The 21512-nt window shown below is 44.2% G+C and overlaps 1 protein-coding gene across 1 annotated transcript in view; it reads left to right on the plus strand.

The window, feature by feature from the left end:
- Nucleotides 1–21512, plus strand: part of LOC124803145 (AT-rich interactive domain-containing protein 5B-like) — a 62026-nt gene that overhangs the window by 23685 nt on the left and 16829 nt on the right. The window contains exon 3 of the mRNA XM_047264325.1: nucleotides 20241–20474. Within this exon, the coding sequence (XP_047120281.1) occupies nucleotides 20241–20474 (234 nt within the window). The remainder of the gene's footprint in view (nucleotides 1–20240; nucleotides 20475–21512) is intronic.

Here is a 21512-nt window from a genome sequence, read left to right on the forward strand (position 1 = left end):
ACCACCATCTAAAATTAGAGCACTTTTGAGTTCCGTTAAGGATGATCTTGGACTGCGTAAGGCGGGTGTATATCGTATCCCTTGTAGCTGCGGCATGGCATATATTGGTCAAACTATCAGGACCGTGGAGGACAGATGTATTGAGCATAAACGGCACACACGATTACAGCAGCCAAATAGATCTGCTATTGCCGAACATTGCTTGGATACTGGTCACTCCATGTTATATAATAACGCCGAGATATTGGCGTGCACGTCCAGCTATTGGGACAGTGTGATTCGGGAGGCAGTTGAGATTAAATTAGCGAGCAGCCTTGTTAACAGGGATGGAGGTTTCTGTTTAAACTCTGTTTGGAATCCGGCTCTCTCCCTTGTCAAGAAACAGAGGGACAGACTCAATGCTACCTCACCTGCGAATTCATAGTCTCACTATCGATAGCTCTGACTTTGGCCATCTTTGGTGGCACTAGTGTTCAGTGTGTGTGTGTTATCTTTCCTGCTTGGGTCCGAGAACCGAGGTATTAAATTTGCATGTACGTCGCCTGTCCGTTGCAGTTTGCCTTGAAAATGGCGGGGTGTTCTCCCGCCGAAATATCGGCGGTCGCTGAAAGTGTTACCTGGCTGAATTCCCGGAAGTTATTTGAAACCTCCTCATTAGTTGTGTGATCTACCCATCCAATCTTCAGCATTCTTCTGCAGCACCACATTTCGAAAGCTTCTATTCTTTTCTTGTCCAAACTGTTTATCGTCCATGTTTCACTTCCATACATGGCTACACTCCATACAAATACTTTCAGAAATGACTTCCTGACACTTAAATCTATACTCGATGTTAACAAATTTCTCTTCTTCAGAAACGCTTTCCTTGCCATTGCCAGTCTACATTTTATATCCTCTCTACTTCGACATCATCAGTTATTTTGCTCCCCAAATAGCAAAACTCCTTTACTACTTTAAGTGTCTCATTTCCTAATTTAATTCCCTCAGCATCACCCGACTTAATTCGACTACATTCCATTATCCTCGTTTTGCTTTTGTTGATGTTCATCTTATATCCTCCTTTCATGACACTGCCCATTCCGTTCAACTGCTCTTCCAAGTCCCTTGCTGTCTCTGACAGAATTACAATGTCATCAGCGAACCTCAAAGTTTTTATTTCTTCTCCATGGATTTTAATACATACTCCGAACTTTTGTTTCCTTTATTGCTTGCTCAATATGCAGATTGAATAACATCGGGGAAAGGCTGCAACCCTGTCTCACTCCCTTCCCAACCACTGCTTCCCTTTCATGTCCCTCGACTCTTACAAATGCCATCTGTTTTCTGTACAAATTGTAAATAGCCTTTCGCTCCCTGTATTTTACCCCTGCCACCTTCAGAATTTGAAAGAGAGTATTCCAGTCAACATTGTTAAAAGCTTACTCTAAGTCTACAAATGCTAGAAACGTAGGTTTGCCTTTCCTTAGTCTTTCTTCGAAGATAAGTCGTAGGGTGAGTGTTGCATCACGTGAGAAAGCATAGTCCTCTTTATATCGTTTTATGGTGTATCGTGAGTGAAACAGCTGTTTCTCAGGTTTTCATGTTACGTTTTTCAGTAAACTCTTTGTGCATCATCAGCTCAGGCGGTTTTGCTATGTAGCACTGATGATGTACAGGTAGCATTCACTGTGAAACGAGATGATAGTTCTGGTAATGAACTGTCTGCAGCAGAAGAGAAGCGTTGATAAGCTGCCTGGCTGGCCGCGGTGGTCTCGCGGTTCTAGGCGCGCAGTCCGGAACCGTGCGACTGCTACGGTCGCAGGTTCGAATCCTGCCTCGGGCATGGATGTGTGTGATGTCCTTAGGTTAGTTAGGTTTAAGTAGTTCTAAGTTCTAGGGGACTGATGACCACAGCTGTTAAGTCCCATAGTACTCAGAGCCATTTGAACCATTTTTTATAAGCTGCCTGTAAATAACTTCTTTTGTCTTTCTTGAGAGGCTCTAACTAGCAGTGTTTCTCCTTGATAACGGCTTCGTTGCAAGATTAACAATCGTGTAACATATCCAGGTTCTGTCGGTGATTAAAGATAGACCAACAAACGTGTCATTCAGAAATAACACAATACACATTTACTTTTGGGATGTATAGTTTGATCTCTGTGACACATCTCGTTTCTTGCACGCGTAAATTCATTTCCCTATTATCTGTTACAGTTCATTGTCGTGAGAGCTTGTGTTTTGTTAAACGTCTTATGTCCCAACATTATATTTTGTGGCTATCTGGACAGCATCGTTGGGATGTTATTTGTTCGAGATCCATTGTAGTGACTCCCGTAGCATCTCCGTCGCTGTTGATATTGGCTGGCTCTTCCCGTTAGTTTCTGTAAGCTCCTGACTTTTTTACAGTTGGCATCTTCCTTGATGGCAGGATGCCTACCGACGCAAAACCGTTTGTGCCGTCATAGGATTGATGTCATAGGAACAGATCATCATCAACAACAACAACAGCATCAACAACGGGGTGATATCCCGCTACGAGGCACATACAACCAAATTGTACTGTTGAAGAACTACACCCTTTTAAAAACAGATAAGATCGTGGACTCGTAATCGGGATTTATCAACACACAGTCCAATTCGATCGTGCGGTAATTTGGAATCACCTTGTAACCAGTTTTTATCACAAGGAGTGGTTCTCGCGAATGGCCTGCGGGATCTGCTTGTGGTCTTTATCTTTCCAGCAATGGTCAGACGCACTTTCAGACTCCTTTCCATCCGAAGAAGTTTCATCGAATTCCTTATGATGACAAGAGTTGAGTGCAGGGAATTAACGTCATTAGAAAATTTTTACAAAAGTGTGCGGGTAGATACGCTGATGATCGATGATTGATACAAAGCAGACAGCAGACGCTGGAAAAGTAGAGCGATGCCCGTTAACGGAGCCAGAGGCACGTTAGCAGAGGCACAGGGAAAAGACCCAGTGTCCTTTGAGTGTGTCATTCATTCTACAGCTAGTGCAGATAATTTTTTTTCTTTGTCCATTGACTACAGGATCAGCTGTCAGTGACTCCAGTCAGTCAGAATCGTCATTTATCTGCCTTCATCCAACTCGGAAGAAGGGTCGTATTTATGATGTATTTATCCTTAGGTTGCCCCTGTTGTGCTAGTCATACGAGGAGAAATTTTGTCACAACTAAACTGCGTTTTAGAGTAAGTTTCGTATGAAAAGCTTATAACTCTTCATTTAAGACCGATTATTTAGCTGTGTAAAACTCTTAATGTAATGAATTGGTGTAATTAGAAAACTACAGCACTGAAATCTTTAAAATATTCAACGCGATTTATTAACATTGCCATGAACTTGAGAAATGTAACAACCGGAAAAATTTTACTCATATTAAAATTAGAAACAGTGTGTATTACTAACCGACTAATCTGATTCGTGGCACTTCCAGTGACAGTTTGCCTAACTTCCTCCAGAAACAAGAAATTGTTTTTCAGTATTTCGTGTAATTACTGACTGAATTTAAATTTTCAAATTCTGTCTTGGTCTACTCATAAAGAGGTATAATGTCATGTTAAAGACAATAAGACACGCACTGTAGACTTAAAAACCGTGTACTAGGGCGTCCTGAAAAGTAATGCTTCCGATTTTTTTTTATTCTGTTCTCAAAATCGGTTGAGGTTATACTTGTCACGGATATTACTCGGTTTACTTTCCCGCTTCGCTGACCCAAGTTGCAACCCTCTGCCGCTACAGGGCTCCGAATTGTAGCACGTAACATGGCGGCGTGTTACGTAACCGTGTCGGTGCGTGAGAAACTGTGTGCTGTAACCGAGCTTCTAACCGCAGAAAACGTCCCTCTAGTTGGAAATCCATAGAACAGTGAAATCTGTTTGCGGTGGCAATCGTATCGACATCAGTACTGTGCGACGTTGGGTTGTTGGTGCTCTTAATGCAGGAAACGGCGGTACCAAGCTAATCATGTGCGACAGTTCGCAGTGAACGACCGCGTGCGGCAACCAGTGAGACTCATCGGAGTCGCGTTGATGAACTCATTAGAGAAAATCGTCGGCAAACACAGTCACTGCTCTCAGGTAAGTGTGGCTTATCACGAGAGCGTGTATAGACCATCATGGCGAAACTGGGATGCAGAAGGCTGGGTGCCTTGAATGATCACTCCTGACATGAAAACCACGAGATTGGACACCTGTCAACAATACCTTTTGCGTTTTGAACATGAAAGATGATTAAAGCTGGATTCACCATTTTGATCGCCAAAACTTGAGAGCATCACAGGAGATGCGCCACAAAGGATCACCGACACCAAAAAAGTTTAAACCATCCCATCAGCAGACGAAGTCGTGCTCACAGTGCTATGGGATGTTCAAGGTGTGGTGCAGTTGGAATTCAAGCGTAAAGGCTCCGCCATGAACTTTGCAAAGTACTGAGAGACCCTCAGAAAACCGAAATCACGAAAACGGAGAGTCCGTCCACACACGGAGCACCCTCTTTTTCAGCATGACAATGCCACGGAGCTGCGACATCTGCAAAAATCCAATACTGTGCTTTAACTGTCATCGACCATCCTCCATACAGTCCCGACTTGGCCCCATCACATTTTCACCTGTGTCCAAAACGTAAACAACACCTTCGAGGACTTCACTTTGATAGGGCCGAAGCGGTGCAAGCAGAGGTGAGGTTGTGGCTCCGTCAACAAAGTAGAACATTCTACAGTGACTCTGTCAACAAACTGGTCTCTCGTCGGAAGAAATGTGTTCATCACCAGGGTGACTATGTTGAGATATAAATGTGTCGACGTGAAGAATGAAGACGTAGAATGTTAATAAAGTTCGTTTTATTTAAAAAGCTTTAAGAAATTTTACGTAAATAATTCGGAGGCATTACGTTTCAGCATGACAAGACTCATATCTCAACAGAAATGTCAAAGGTAAAATCGGAAATAAAGCATGACATTGAAGAACGTTTTGCACAATACTCATTGCAGCTGGCTGATGCGCCATTGAGAAAGTTTGTTTAAAGTTACGTTCAGATCTCAAGGAGATGCAGAAAAGTTGCGACGCCTCCGCCAAGGAGTCTGAAATACAGATGTGGAAACTCACGGCGCCTATTCTGACTATATTCTCATATTCTCACAATATTTGATAATGGGAGCATTTCGTGTCTTGCAACGAACTTTACCCGTAATTTCAAACTCTTATGAAACTTTTTTTCGCTGACCCCCCCCCCCCCCCCGCCCCCCACACACACAAAATGATAAAAGGAAAAAAGTTTATCGCTTAGTACATTTTCGCTGTTTACGGAGTAAAACATCAGTATGAGGCATGGCGTTTTAATTTATTACTTCTTTACTGTTAACTCTGTTCGGAACACATTTTGCGCACAGTATCCATAAATAGGTCCTACCACTGAATGTATTCACTAAGTCCTATCACTGCAAGCCGTGTAGTTCGGAAGGTACGACTTCATGAAGATTGAGATGCGAAGAAACCTAGCTTTTGCTTAAAACGGAGCGCAAGTTACCCAAACTATACTCATCCAGTGTACAATAGTAAGAGCACTTTGCGACTGCCAACATTCTTTAAACATAATATCAAACCCTTTCTAAACTTTTGCTCACTGGCCTGCTTAACATCGAATATTTAACACAGTGACTCATTTTTATAGTAATCAGACGTTTCAAGCTGTTTTATACATTGGAGTGCAAGTCTTTAAGGTACTGGACCATTCCTAAACGATCAACTTGAGATGAAAGTTTCAAATGATGTTACTAATAATTGGTTTGTTTTTACACTTCACACTTCTAAAGGTAATAATAATGATATTATCGCGTGTCAAATGAAATTTGTGACTGGATGTAGCACTTTTTCGTAGGGAGGACGCAATATGTTACCTTGGATAGAGAGTCATCTTCAGATGTAGAAGTAACTTTAGGTGTGCCGCAGGGAAGTGTGTTGGGAGCCTTGCTATTCATGCTGTGTCTTAATGACCTTGCAGACAATATTAATAGTAGCCCAGGCTTTTTGAAGATTATGCAGTTATCTATAATGAACTGCTATCTGAGAGAAGCTGCATAAATATTCAGTCAGATCTTGACAAGTTTAGCAACTTGCTTTAAGCGTTCAGAAATATAAAATGGTGCATTTCACAAAACGAAAAAAAAACTTAGTAACCTATGGCCATATATGACTGAGTCACTGTTGGAATCGGCCAACTCACTGTAGGGATATGAAATGGAATGATCACATAGGCTCAGTCGTGGGTAAAGCAGGTGGTAGAATTCGGTTTAATGGTAGAATACTGGAGGAATGCAATTAGTCTACAAGTCTTAGTCTTAAGAATCACTCGTGCGACCCATCCTAGAATATTGCCAAGTGTTTGGGACCCATATCAAATAGGACGAACAGAGGATATTGAAAGTATACAGAGAAGGGCAGCACGAACGGTCACAGGTTTGTTTGATCTGTGAGAGAGTGTCACAGAGATGCTGAAGGAACTGAACAGGCAGACTCTTTAAGATAGATGTAAACTATCCCGAGAAAGTCTATTAACAAAGATTCAAGAACTGGCATTAAACGATTACTCTATGAATACTACAATCCCATACGTATCGCTTACATAGGGATCCTGAGGATAAGATGAGAATAATTACTGCATCCACAGAGAAATTCAAACAATCATTTTTCCCGAATGGAACGATAAGAAACCCTAATAATGGTACAATGGAACGTACCCTCTGCCACGCACTTCACAGTGGTTTGCAGAGTCTAGATGTAGCTGTAGATGAATTCATAACGGAGCAGCTGCCATAATGTTGTAATAGGGATGTCGACAAATTTTGGGAATTGTTTTCTGTTGGTTTTAGTATTATCAATACGAGCAAAAAATATATTTTATAAAAATACGTTCGTATCATTTTTAAACGTATTTGTTCATTTCACTTTTAAATTTCTCATCAATAAAACAATCACGCTGGTCGCGTAACCTACCTTGCTACGACGTCAAGACTCAGTAACTTGTCTGCCAGAGGTTACGGAATCGTGAGTGATTTTGTACCTTTCCCGCAACATCTCGCGAAGGAGTAAAGTTTTTACCAGGTTCAATAACTCAAGATTGTCAGTATGGTGACAACAACTGGAAATAAAATAATGGGCTCTAGTTTCGATGAAATGAGAGGGACAGAAGAACTGGGCTTTCTGTGAAATCTGACTCACACTGGACTAGCAGAATTCCATTAAAGCCTGTGCGATTCCTGCAAAGTGAAGTGCCAGTCATTGGAAGTTAACGGCGCGAGGGAGCGCAGGGTTTGAGAAGTGAGTGCTGAACTGATCCTTATCGGCTGTCCACCGAAAAATTCAGCCGAATAAGCCCGCACAAAATAACTTCGTATGCGTCTGTTACGCTTATCAGACGGTTCGCGCCTTGGCATTAAAACTTAAGTTTTAGTTCATTTTTATTTTTTTTATTGTAAATATTTGTGGTGCGGGCTCCTAGACTGCAACGTAGATAACCTGCTCGAAGGAATCCTGATTACCGAGGAGAGCGCGCCTACTCGCCATCGCCGATTTCCTCCAAATTTATGGCACATGCGGGACATGGGCGGAAATGAAAGTGACGGATATGGGAGCGCAAGATGGCCAAGCGTGTAGAAAAAATCGCGTCTTCGGCGCGGCGATACAGGAGCCATTTCCAGCCAGCGCTTGGCGCAAAGAATAGATTACGGAAAGGTAACCCGAGGGTCATGGGGTCGAGTCCTAATGTTCAAACTTTTTTATTTTCAATTTTCATGTTACTTAGGAAGCAGATAAAATGAAAGACTGCGCAATATATTGTATTTATTAATATTTTCGTAAGCAATATGAAAAGGAAAGGCGAAAAAAATTGGGATAGCAAACAGATTTTTAAGAAATGGTTGTAACCAGAGCCTACAGGACTTTTTCGTTTCCTTCGACCAGCGTTATGCGTAGCTTACTGCCAAATTCTGCGATGAGAGAGAACCGTTTGTGAATGTAAACCAAGTTTGTTTTTCTATAGAAACGTTAAAACAATCACATAATTGTAAAAATGGAGTGTTCATAGCGGCCGGCCGCTGTGACCGAGCGGTTCTAGGCGCTTCAGGCCGGAACCACGCGTCTGCTACGGTGGCAGTTTCGAATCCTGCCTCGGGCATGGATGTCTGTGATGTCCTTAGGTTTGTTAGGTTTAAGCAGTTCTAAGTTCTAGGGGACTGATGACCTCAGATTTTAAGTCCCATAATGCTCAGAGCCATTTGAACACATTTTTGTTCATAACGTGTGCAAGATGCCGAGAAAGTAACTGCCTCTCCTGTTTTTGGGATGGATATAACACAGGTGCGTAAATCATCAATGTAAAATAGTAAAAGGATCCTATCCTCGAACTCTTTCCGCTGCGCCAACCACTGCCTGCGAGTTACGCAGACATCGGCGCCTCAAGCCTCGCCTGACCTGCACCAACAACGCTATTTCTTCTAAACGTTTGGTTATCTGGAGCTCCCACCTCTATCAGTTTTCTTTTTGGTCAAGCCTTGCATATACCGTAAATTTGTACGAAACTGGTGCTCACGAGTAGGCGCAGTTCCCTTCTAAGTCCAGTTCATTCATTCGTGAAGAAGGTCTACATCTACATCTACATGGATACTCTGCAAATCACATTTAAGTGCCTGGCAGAGGGTTCATTGAACCACCATCACAATTCTCCATTATTCCAATCTCATATAGCGCGCGGGAAGAATGAACACCTATATCTTTCCGTACGAGCTCTAATTCCCCTTATTTTATCTTGGTGATCGTTCCTCGCTATGTAAGTCGGTGTCAACAAAATATTTTCGCATTCGGAGTAGAAACTTTTTATTGGAATTTCGTGAGAGGATTCCGTCGCAACGAAAAACGCCTATCTTTTAATGATGTCCATCCCAAATCCTGTATCGTTTCTGTGACACTCCCTCCCATATTTCGCGCTAATACAAAACGTGCTGCCGTTCTTTGAACTTTTTCGATGTAGTCAGTCAGTCCTATCTGGTAAGGATCCCACACCGCGCAACAGTATTCTAAAAGAGGACGGACAAGCGTGGTGTAGGCAGTCTCCTTAATAGGTCTGCTACATTTTCTAAGGTCGCTTGTAAACACTTAGTTCCGCCGCCAATTCTCGAGGATTTATTTATTGTTCATCGACCTACCTGCGACTAATGATCATGTGCTAATGTGCTGCAGCACACTGTAAATATAAACTGAAACGTACAAAGATATGTTGTGAAGTGCTCCGTACGTGATAACGAGATACCTTAAGTCGAGTGCTGAAATTAGTCCGCCACGCTAGGATAGAGAAGTGACGCAGCTGTCTGTTTTCGACTGCGCATGTTGTGGCGATACCTGCCGGCACTAGATGGTACATCGCTCTCAGCACCAGGTCAGTATTTTTTTCTTCTGCACAAAAAAAAAAAAATGTCGTGTGACTAGGGCCTCCCAATGCTGTCGAGGTTGCCAATTTTCGGGCTGATTACATACAAACAGGTAACTAGCACTAAATGTAAACTTTTTTTATGGGGCCCGTCACGAATTCCTCTCCTGTGCTAACCTCTTCATCTCAGAGTAGCAGTTGCAACCTACATCCGCAATAATTTGCTGGATGTATTCCAATCTCTGTCTTCCTTTACAGTTTTTGCCCTCTACAGCGCCCTCTAGTACCGTGAAAGTCATTCCCTCATGTCTCAACAGATGTCTTATCATCCTGTCCCTTCTCTTTATCAGTGTTTTCCATATCTTCCTTTCCTCTCCTATTCTGCGCAGAAACTCCTCATTCCTTACCATATCAGTCCACCTAACTTTCAACATTCGTCTGTAGGACCACGTTTTAAACGCTTCTTTTTTCCTCTGCTCCGGTTTTCCCACAGTCATGTTTCACTACCAAACAATGCTGTACTCCAGACGTACATTCTCAGAAATTTCTTTCTCAAATTAAGGTCGATATTAGATATTAGTAGACTTCTCTTGGCCAGGAATGCCCTTTTTGCCAGTGCTAGTCTGCTTTTGATATCCTCCTTGCTCCGTCCGTCGTTGGTTATTTTACTGCCTAGGTAGCAGAATTCATTAACTTCATGTACTTCGTGGCCATCGATCCTGGTGTTAAGTTTCTCGCTGTTCTCATTTCTACTTCTTCTCATTACCTTCGATTTTCTTCGATTTATTCTCAATCCATACTCTGTACTCATTAGACAGTTCATTCCGTTCAACACATCTTCTAATTCTTCTCCCCCTTCACTCACTATAGCAATGTCATCATCGAATCGTTTCATTGATATCCTTTCACCTTGAATTTTAATTCCACTCCTGAACCTTTCTTTTATTTTCAGCATTGCTTCCTCGATGTACAGATTGAACAGTAGGGGCGAAAGGCTACGTCACTGTCTTGCACCCTTATTAATACGAGCACTTCGTTCTTGGTCGTCTACTTTTTTCAGAATTTCGAACATCTTCCACCATTTTACATTGTCGAACGCTTTTTCCAGGTCGACAAACCCTATGAACGTGTCTTGATTTTTCTTGAGTCTTGCTTCCATTATTAACCGCAACGTCAGAATTGCATCTCTCGTGCCTTTGCCTTTCCTAAAGCCAAACTGATAGTTCATCTAGCGCATCCTCAATTTTCTTTTCCATTCTTCTGTGTATTATTCTTGTAAGCAATTTGGTTGCATGAGACGTTAAGCTGATTGTGCGATAATTCTCGCTCTTGCCAGCTCTTGCCGTCTTCGGAATTGTGTGGATGATGTCGCCACACTCATACATTCTACACACCAACCAACGTGAATAGTCGTTTTGCTGCCACTTCCCCCAATGATTTTATAAATTCTGATGGAATGTTATCTATCCCTCCTGCCTTATTTGATCTTAAGTTCTACGAAGCTCTCTTAAATTCTAATACTGGATTTCATCTCTCTTCTAAATCGACTCCTGTTTCTTCTTCTATCACACATCAGACAAATCTTCCCCCTCACAGAGGCTTTCAATGCAATCTTTTCACCTAACCGCCCTCTCCTCTCAATTTAACAGTGGAATACCCGTTGCACTCTTAATGTCATTACCCTTGCTTTTAATGCCAAACTGATAGTTGTTTTGACTTTCCCGTATGCTGAGTCTGTCCTTCTGACAATCATTTCTTTTTCGATGTCTTCACACTTTTCCTGCAGCCATTTCGTCTTAGGTTCCTTGCACTTATTTATTTCATTCCTCCGCGACTTTTATTTCTCTATTCCTGAGTTTCCCGGAACATTTTTGTACTTTCATCGATCAACTGAAGTATTTCTTCCGGTACCCATGGTTTCTTCGCAGTTACCTTCTTTGTACCTATGTTTTCCAACCCAACTTCTCTGATGGCCCTTTTTAGAGTTGTCCATTCCTTTTCAACTGTACTGCCTACTGAGCTATACCTTATTGCTGTATCTATAGCCTTAGAGAACTTGAACGTATCGCGTCATTCATTAGTACTTCCGTACCTCATTTCTTTGCGAATTGATTAAAAAAAAAGGGCTCTGAGCACTATGGGACTCAACTGCTGTGGTCGTAAGTCCCCTAGAACTTAGAACTACTTAAACCTAACTAACCTAAGGACAGCACACAACACCCAGCCATCACGAGGCAGAGAAAATCCCTGACCCCGCCGGGAATCGAACCCGGGAACCCGGGCGTGGGAAGCGAGAACGCTACCGCACGACCACGAGATGCGGGCTGCGAATTGATTCTTCCTGACTAATGTCTTAAACTTCAGCCTACTCTTCATCACTACTATATTGTGATCTGAGTCTACATCTGCTCCTGGGTACACCTTACAATCGAGTGTCTGATTTCGGAATCTCTGTCTGACCATGATGTAATCTAACTGAAATCTTCCCGTATCACCCGGCCTTTTCCAAGTATACCTCCTCCTCTTGTGATTCTTGAACAGGGTATTCGCTATTACTAGCTGAAACATGTTATAGAACTCAATTAGTCTTTATCCTCTCTCATTCCTCGTCCCAAGCCCATAGTCTCCTGTAACCCTTTCTTCTACTCCTTCCCCTACAACTGCATTCCAGTCCCCCATGACTATTAGATTTTCATCCCCCTTTAAATACTGTATTACCTTTTCAATATCCTCATACACTTTCTCTATCTCTTCATCTTCGGCTTGCGACGTCGTTATGTATACCTGAACTATCCTTGTCGGTGTTGGTTTGCTATCGATTCTGACAAGAGCTATCCTGTCACTGAACTGTTCACAGTAACACACACTCTGCTCTACCTTCCTAATCATAACTAATCCTACTCCCGTAATACCATTTTCTGCTCCTGTTGATGTTACCGTATATTAATCTGACCAGTAATCCTTGTCTTCTTTCCACTTCACTTCACTGACCCCTACTATATCTAGACTGAGCCTTTTCATTTCCCTTTTCAGATTTTCTAGTTTCCCGACCGTGTTCAAGCTTCTGACATTCCACGCCCCGACTCGTAGAACGTTATCCTTCCACTGATTATTCAGTCTTTTTCTGATGGTAACCTCTCCCTTGGCAGTCTCTTCCCGGAGATCCGAATGGGGGACTATTCCAGAATCTTTTGCCAGTGGAGAGTCATCATGACACTTTTTCAATTACAGGCCACATGTCCTGTGGATTGACGTTACGTGTATTTAATGCAGTGGTTTCCATTGCCTTCTGCATCCTCATGCCGTTGATCATTGCTGATTCTTCCGCCTTTAGAGCCAGTTTCCCACCCCTAGGACAAGAGATTACCCTGAACGCCTGTCCGCTCCTCCGCCCTCTTTGACAAGGCCGTTGGCAGAATTCTTATGCCAGAAGTCTTCAGCCGCCAATGCTGGTTATTAATCAAAATTTAAGTGACGGGATTCGAACTCGGGACCGAAGACGTTTTGATTATGAATCAAAGATGCTATCCCTAGACCACGGGTGCAAAAATAAACTATTATCATACGTCTGTAATTGCCTCACATTGTATCTCTATCTCCTTTGTATGTATATAATAAATTTTTTTGTTTAGTATCTTTTTTTCTCTTTTTGTCTATTCTGCATCAAAGCTTTTGACACGAATAAATAAATAAACCACTGTAACAACAAAAGAGGAACACAGTTCAAAGTCAAAATAGCAAACGCCACTGAAAACCACGACACTCAAATCTGCAAGACAACAAAAGAAATTTACTGGTATGAATTAACGCTAGCCAATCCAGGCACTTTTGTCCAGCGCCACCTCCAGCTAGCTACTGCCTCTGCGCTACGCTCTGAGGTGTGTGTTTACGTTAGAAGTCCATGCCCACTAATTCGCAACACTAGCAGAGGAGAATACAAAAATGCCGAAGCAGCATTTCACAACGCACTTCGCGTTCTCTCTGTCTTGTGTGCTGCAGCAAGTAACCTAGTTCATCACAAAGGATCAACTACTCTCAACTTCAGAAACACACAACGATATGGCCATCTCCACCCCAGAGGGCACAGGGCTCCCTACACCACGCGAGGGCCGCCGGGCGTCACCACGGTTTCGCAAGCTACAAACTGCGCCACGAAATTATTTAACACGTGGACTTTCGAGACAATCCGAAATCTAGAGCAGAGTGTAGGGGCTCTCAATGGTAACTTCCTGCTCCTGTTTACAGAGATTCTGTAATGTGCTGCCTCCTGACGGGTCTATATGAGGATTAGAGAAAGCTGAGGCTAGCCTCTTAGCCAAACAAAAAACCCCTTCCTTCAGGAAGCGGAAACCGGTTGAGGCGAGTAGAGTAGAACGCCTGGAAGAGAAATGACTCAGCCACATAGTTTTATTGTCTCTGGAGGCTTCAAAACGATATATACTCCACAACTGAGTGAATAGTTCATTCCGTCCCTTTCCCGTATCGTTTCCAACAGTAATTTCTGCATCGCTGTTGTGTTGACTAAGCGAAGCCAGGATGCATCACGCAGTCCTGTTTTGAATCTTTCCTACTTCTTTCGAAATCGCAACTTCGTTAAGTGTCCCAGGCAGTAGCTGTGCATAAAAATGTGGTGGTCTATAGCATTTTGACTTACAATGGTAATAATCATAAGGAAAACTGTTTAAATATATTTAAGTTTTGTAATTATTTGTTAAATATCGCCACGAATAAAATAAAATGAAAAAAGGAAATGGTGGCAGCAGTGGGAATCGAACCGGACAAATTGCCACCCCATGCGCTTAACCAGTAGGCTACAGAACAGATACACATATCGTTGCTCGAAAATCCCGCCTACTTTGCGCTTTTTTTTTTAAGTACTTAAATGCTATTGGCGTGTTTACGCATCCTGTTCCGCCGAATCGCGTTTGTGTTTGTTTAATCACGTTTATTTTTATGATGAAAGGCGTATAGCAGCATAAAGCAAGCAGCACAATGACGACAAAGCCGATCTCAACACGGAATATAGAGAGCACGTGTGGGCAAGCGCGCAGTGCAGGCAACACAAACGTGTTTCTTAAACTTCCACAAAGGCAGCTATGTGTAGGACAGAGTTAATCGTCAGTTAAATACTTCGTGCTATCGAAATTGAGATCACTGTTTGTACTGACATATTAAATAAAGACATTAAGTCTTTACGTTATAAGTTACCGTATCAAAATAAATGCGGAATTAGAAGTACGTAAAAGAACAATTTATGACACTAGGAATGGAAGATAACTTTCTGTTTACTTTTTGAATTTACGGGATACCACAAAATTCTGCAAAGCTATAATAACATTCAACACAAATGTATAATAAAACAAGAATGAAACAGGCCAATTTTGCTGAAGCTCCTGATAATTCTGATGCGCTAACAGTTTCACGTTGTAATAGCTTTCTCTGACTCGTCACGTGTATCTTAAGTACCGACGTCGACAATGAGGTTGTCAATGGCTATTTCCATCACACCGTCATGCCTCCAGTACTGCTGCTCAAGCTGTTATACCGTTTTGCAGTAACCTTTCCAGTCTTCCTCAGTAACAACCTGAAAACAAGCGCTTGCTGGAGTCAAGAGATTTTCAGATGACATGTCACCTGCAATGTTGCGCTCCCGAAATAGCCTTTTTATTGTTGCCCACGCTAGCTCAACGGCATTCAAATTGCAATTGTATGGCGGCAAGCGAATTAATTTGTGGCCCTTTCTTGTTGCCAGTATGTCAACTGCATACGACTTCGCTGCCGCCCTTATTCTCCCAAAGTCGGGAGTACAGAGCCTCCTTTGGCATACTATCATCACATTGGATTTTTGTATTCTGCAGCAACTGTATCATAGATACTTTCCTATTGTATTTGCTGAGCGGCTTGTTCGGTTGTCTGCTGTGACAAGGTGCATTGTCCATGTTTATTACGGAGTGTGGAGGAAGATTTGAGACTACAATTTCTTGGAACCATTTTTCGAAATTAACAGAATTCATCTGCCTGTGGTAATCACCCTAGGTGGATCTGGCCCAGAACTTTAGCTCTGCCTGCCTAACGAATCCGTTTGTAGAACCCACACTTCCAACTATTAATCTTTTGGAGATGCTTCCCCACGCAGTAACACCCACAACATTTTTTTTTTTTTTTTTTTTTTTTTTTTTTTTGCCAGCATTTGCCGCACGTTAGGTTACTGTCCATCCAGGATTCGTCCAAATAAAAAATTTCTGTGGCAGCCTCCCTGATATTTTTCAACTCGACAAGGAAACGGGATGGCCGATGCCTAATGTCGCCACGTTCCAATAATAAAGTCCTCCTGTTGAAAAGACACGAAACCAATGAACTTTAACACTTTTCTGAGAGAGGTAGTATTCCAACTCCAACCAATCTTCTGTTCAAGAACTGGCGTAAGTTTTCGCACAGTAAGTACAACCTTTTGCACAGAGTAAAATTCTTCCGGATGACTCTTTTGTTGAAGTTCTCAACAATTGCTTTAATTTCCTCGTTTTTTTTCTCCCTAAGTTGAAGAGGATAAAACGCTTTTTTTACGAACTGAAATACACTCCTGGAAATGGAAAAAAGAACACATTGACACCGGTGTGTCAGACCCACCATACTTGCTCCGGACACTGCGAGAGGGCTGTACAAGCAATGATCACACGCACGGCACAGCGGACACACCAGGAACCGCGGTGTTGGCCGTCGAATGGCGCTAGCTGCGCAGCATTTGTGCACCTGTGCACCGCCGCCGTCAGTGTCAGCCAGTTTGCCGTGGCATACGGAGCTCCATCGCAGTCATTAACACTGGTAGCATGCCGCGGCAGCGTGGACGTGAACCGTATGAGCAGTTGACGGACTTTGAGCGAGGGCGTATAGTGGGCATGCGGGAGGCCGGGTGGACGTACCGCCGAATTGCTCAGCACGTGGGGCGTGAGGTCTCCACAGTACATCGATGTTGTCGCCAGTGGTCGGCGGAAGGTGCACGTGCCCGTCGACCTGGGACCGGACCGCAGCGACGCACGGATGCACGCCAAGACCGTAGGATCCTACGCAGTGCCGTAGGGGACCGCACCGCCACTTCCCAGCAAATTAGGGACACTGTTGCTCCTGGGGTATCGGCGAGGACCATTCGCAACCGTCTCCATGAAGCTGGGCTACGGTCCCGCACACCGTTAGGCCGTCTTCCGCTCACGCCCCAACATCGTGCAGCTCGCCTCCAGTGGTGTCGCGACAGGCGTGAATGGAGGGACGAATGTAGACGTGTCGTCTTCAGCGATGAGAGTCGCTTCTGTTTTGGTGCCAATGATGGTCGTATGCGTGTTTGGCGCCGTGCAGGTGAGCGCCACAATCAGGACTGCATACGACCGAGGCACACAGGGCCAACACCCGGCATCATGGTGTGGGGAGCGATCTCCTACACTGGCCGTACACCACTGGTGATCGTCGAGGGGACACTGAATAGTGCACGGTACATCCAAACCGTCATCGAACCCATCGTTCTACCATTCCTAGACCGGCAAGGGAACTTGCTGTTCCAACAGGACAATGCACGTCCGCATGTATCCCGTGCCACCCAACGTGCTCTAGAAGGTGTAAGTCAACTACCCTGGCCAGCAAGATCTCCGGATCTGTCCCCCATTGAGCATGTTTGGGACTGGATGAAGCGTCGTCTCACGCGGTCTGCACGTCCAGCACGAACGCTGGTCCAACTGAGGCGCCAGGTGGAAATGGCATGGCAAGCCGTTCCACAGGACTACATCCAGCATCTCTACGATCGTCTCCATGGGAGAATAGCAGCCTGCATTGCTGCGAAAGGTGGATATACACTGTACTAGTGCCGACATTGTGCATGCTCTGTTGCCTGTGTCTATGTGCCTGTGGTTCTGTCAGTGTGATCATGTGATGTATCTGACCCCAGGAATGTGTCAATTAAGTTTCCCCTTCCTGGGACAATGAATTCACGGTGTTGTTATTTCAATTTCCAGGAGTGTATTTTCAGAAACGCGTTAAAGTGTACGATTAGTCATTACTATAAGAATCTGTCTTTCTACTCAATAAAAGAGTACACATTTTAAATTAATTACAACCAAATGTGGGCCGGCCGATGAGGCCGAGCGGTTCTAGGCGCTTCGGTCTGGAACCGCGCGACCGCTACGGTCGCAGGCTCGAATCCTGCCTCGGGCATGGATGTGCGTGATGTCCTTAGGTTAGTCAGGTTTAGGAAGTTCTAACGTCTAGGGGACTGATGACCTCAGCAGTTAAGTCCCATAGTGCTCAGAGCCATTTGAACCATTTGAATAACCAAATGTGGAGCTATTTAGAAATATTTTCTAACAGGATTATAATTGAAACTAACCTCTTTTTGCCAGGAGTTCCCGGGGATTCGTCTGGGATATTCCTGGCAAATTCTCTAACTCTTGCAATACTATGCATCTCAGTGTACGCCGCAGCTGTGAGGGAAGACTACCAAATCGGGTGTAACCATTGCAGCACTTCACTACATTCATCATCATTTTACCACAAGCGCTCCTTATAACCGGATTTTTTTTCCGAACTGGAGTCGACGGTAGCTGCCGCGATGGGCCAGCAACCGGAACATCACTTATTTTCGAAACAGTGAAGACGCAGCTACTACACATTGAAAGCAACAGCACAGCTACGCGACCGACATAGCAGGCATCAAGACAGACGACAAATGCAGTTTACGCGGCACAGTTGACAACATGTAGAAATCGCCACGCCACGCCATCTGCCGACTGCAGCCGATACTTTTCGATCCGAAACTAGGGGGCCCGCATGCCGGTTATAGTTCCCATACAGCAGCGGTCAAAGGGTTAATAGTTTAACTTCGAGAAGAACAAAAATAATATGGATAAAAACGTGTTGGTAGCAGCGAGATTCGAACCTGAGCTGAAAAATTGCCAGTATATACGCTACACCAATTAGCCATTGCACCGTTGTTACAGCTTTTGCTCATACTGCATATTGGCACGATACTTTACACGCAGTGCTGGAAGTCAATCCTAAGGGCCCGGGCTCGATTCCCGGCTAGGTCGGAGATTTTCTCCGCTCAGGAACTGGGTGTTGTGATGTCGTCATCGTCATCGTCATCATCATCATCATCATTTCATCCCCATCGACGCGCAAGTCGCCGAAGTAGCGTCAAATCGAAAGACTTGCACCCGGCGAACGGTCTACCCCTCCCTGGCCCGCACTAGGTCCTCCAGCATGCAGGAAACATGGGGACTGAGGACAATAGTGCAGGTACTTGGTGCTCTTTTTGCGTCATATTCACATAAAGTTCATGGGTCGCGAAGATTATTCCATTTGGCCATATTATCCTTCGTTTTACCAGCCCAACTTCTTAGTCTATAAAGGGACTTCCACGTTTTCCATTGCAGATTTTCGCCTGGGGATAGGGCCTCCGAAGGTAGGACCCATGAAGCCAAATCTGCATTTCTGGTTGTCCGCAAGTTTTATCGTGCCAGTGACGGTGATGTTTTATCGCAGCGTTTAGTTCGACTTTGCAGGTATTCGCGGCAGATTTGCGTCTTACATCTGGTGGTGTTATCCCCGCCAGGATGTAGAGTTTGTAGATACACGTTGCCAAGACCGTTGCTGGGTGTTTCGCCGCCATAGGCTTGAACTGAAAAATGACGCCCCCTCTTTTTTTATTAGCAACGGTCTCCCCCCATGAGCCAGCCGGAGTGGGCGAGCGGTTCTAGGCGCTACAGTCTGGAACCGCGCGACCGCTACGGTCGCAGGTTCGAATCCTGCCACGGGCATGAATGTGTGTGACATCCTTAGGTTAGTTAGGTTTAAGTAGTTCTAAGTTCTAGGGGACTGATGACCAAAATAGTTAAGTCCCATAGTGCTCAGAGCCATTTCTCCCCAATGGCCCGGCCGCCCCCCTTCCACCACCACCAATATACAACGGCACCACAATGCAAATCTCCTGTTATACTTTTAATGATTAATCTAAGGTGACTATACGTCCTCATTTTCTCAATTCAACTGACGCACAACAAATGATGTGTAGAGACAAAAACAAAAAGGCGGACCGAGGGAGGTATGGTATCAAGTTGCTATATGATTGCAAGCCAACGCACGAGCCCAACCCCAGCGCTTGACATAGATGAATCGAGCCCGTGTTTGTTTCCTTTTTGTACTCAGTAGCGGCTGCTTTAATTTTGAGGTAGGTAGAGGCAAAGTGTTTACTTTCATCAAAGTAAGTAGAGACTTGAGTTAGTATGCTTTTGAAAACAATTCGGTATTTTAATTTTTCCTCTTTTTCATTTTTTCTCCTATTTGCTCAGTTTTTTCTCTGTTTGATTTGAAATTCATTTTTGGCACCCTTTGCCGCCCAAAAATTTTGCCACCGTAGGTGACCGCCTGGTGTTGCCTAATGGTAGAAACGGCCCTGCGCGTTGCCCTCAAGCGTCCTGATGTTATTCTACGTCTCTCATTGAGGACAACGTCCACATGAACAGAACTGTACCAAACGAGGCAGGCGTATTCAGCGGCAGAGTAACATAATGCAAGTGCCGATGTTCTGAGGACTGTCGGGGACTGCCCATCCACTGCTCGTGAGCTTTCTGGTGATGTTATTTCGGGCGGATACTTTTATTTTGTGCTTACGCAGTGGTGATGTGATGATCAGTGGCAACCGCTAGTATCCAGTTGAAGATGGCGTGCTCAGCTGTTGGCAGCGTAGCTCTCCAGTCCAACATCCATCTCTGGAAGTGCGTGCTGGTTTGGACGGTGCTTGTGGCGCAGAGCAGTTTGCAGCGTGTGCGTGTGTGCGCAGGCTCGCCGGACGAGGAGGAGTGCGCCGTGGTGGTGTTGAGCTTCCCGCGCTACTGCCGCTACCGCGGCATCCTGAAGCGGCTGGAGGGCGTGGCCAGCCAGTGGCTGCACAACGCGCTCGTCGTCGCGCTGGGCGGCTTCGCCGTGCCGCGCCGCAACACGCGCGTCCTCTTCTGCAAGGACACCTTCGACTACCCGGACCTCGAGGGCCACGAGCTGCTCTGCAACCATCTGGGTAAGTGCGCCAGCCCACCCTCCGTAGAAGTGGTCGTCTACCGCAACGCGACTTTGTACACGCCTCTGTGACAACACCTCGTCTCTGTAGACGACTGCCGTTTTCATGACTGAATTCACAATTCACTGGTGTAGCTTTGACACCGCCAGAAGTCGTTTGCACTTGCCAGTTTGAAAACGGGAACCATCGCTGCCGGCTAGCTGTCAGGGCTCGTCTTTCGCCTTCCAGAGTGTAGTGAAGGATCAGAAATACCTTCACGTGGCCCACTGATAGATGACAAACTGCCATACAGTAAACACAGCGGAAACCACTGAGAAGACTGGAATGTTGTAGTAGCGTGAACAGACTAACATTATTAGCATTGGTCGATTCAGAGAAAGTTTCTGATAATGTTTACTGTGTTGCAGTCCTTTGAAATTCTGGGGGTAGCAGTAACAAAATACAAAGAGACAAAAATTATTTACAAGGGTCGTTGAGAAAGTCAGGAACGTTTTGGCATCTATATAAATAAAAATCAGTTGCCACATCTATGAAAGATCAACAACTGAGAACTGCCTGACCGATTTGATTAATTTTGTTATGTTTGTTATTGTCAGGACAAGGTTTGTACGAGAGAGAGTTTTTGGAAAAGCCATCGGAAAAGTCTGAAATCAAAATCAGTTGTGGAAGGCCATCATCTGAGTTTGGCTCGACCAACTTGATTTTTGTGTGTGTGTGTGTGTGTGTGTGTGTGTGTGTGTGTGTGTGTGTGTGTGTGTGTGTGTGTCAAGGAGAAACGTTGTTACCGAAAATCTCAAAAAGTTCTTGACCGATCTACTACAAATTTTTACACAACACACTAACAAACATAGGCAGTTAGGCAGTTAGGCTATATACTTTTGTAATATACAAAATGTATAGAAACATATTTAATATATAGAGGGTGAAGCATTGTCGCCACTAATCTTGAAAAGCTGTTTACCAATTTATTCCCAGTTTTTACACAATACCAGTACTCAAATGAACTTTTGGGTAAACATATGCTATACATTGCCCAGA

The sequence above is a fragment of the Schistocerca piceifrons genome, chromosome 6 (genome assembly GCF_021461385.2).
Source record: "Schistocerca piceifrons isolate TAMUIC-IGC-003096 chromosome 6, iqSchPice1.1, whole genome shotgun sequence".
Classification (NCBI taxonomy): Eukaryota; Metazoa; Arthropoda; class Insecta; order Orthoptera; family Acrididae; genus Schistocerca; species Schistocerca piceifrons.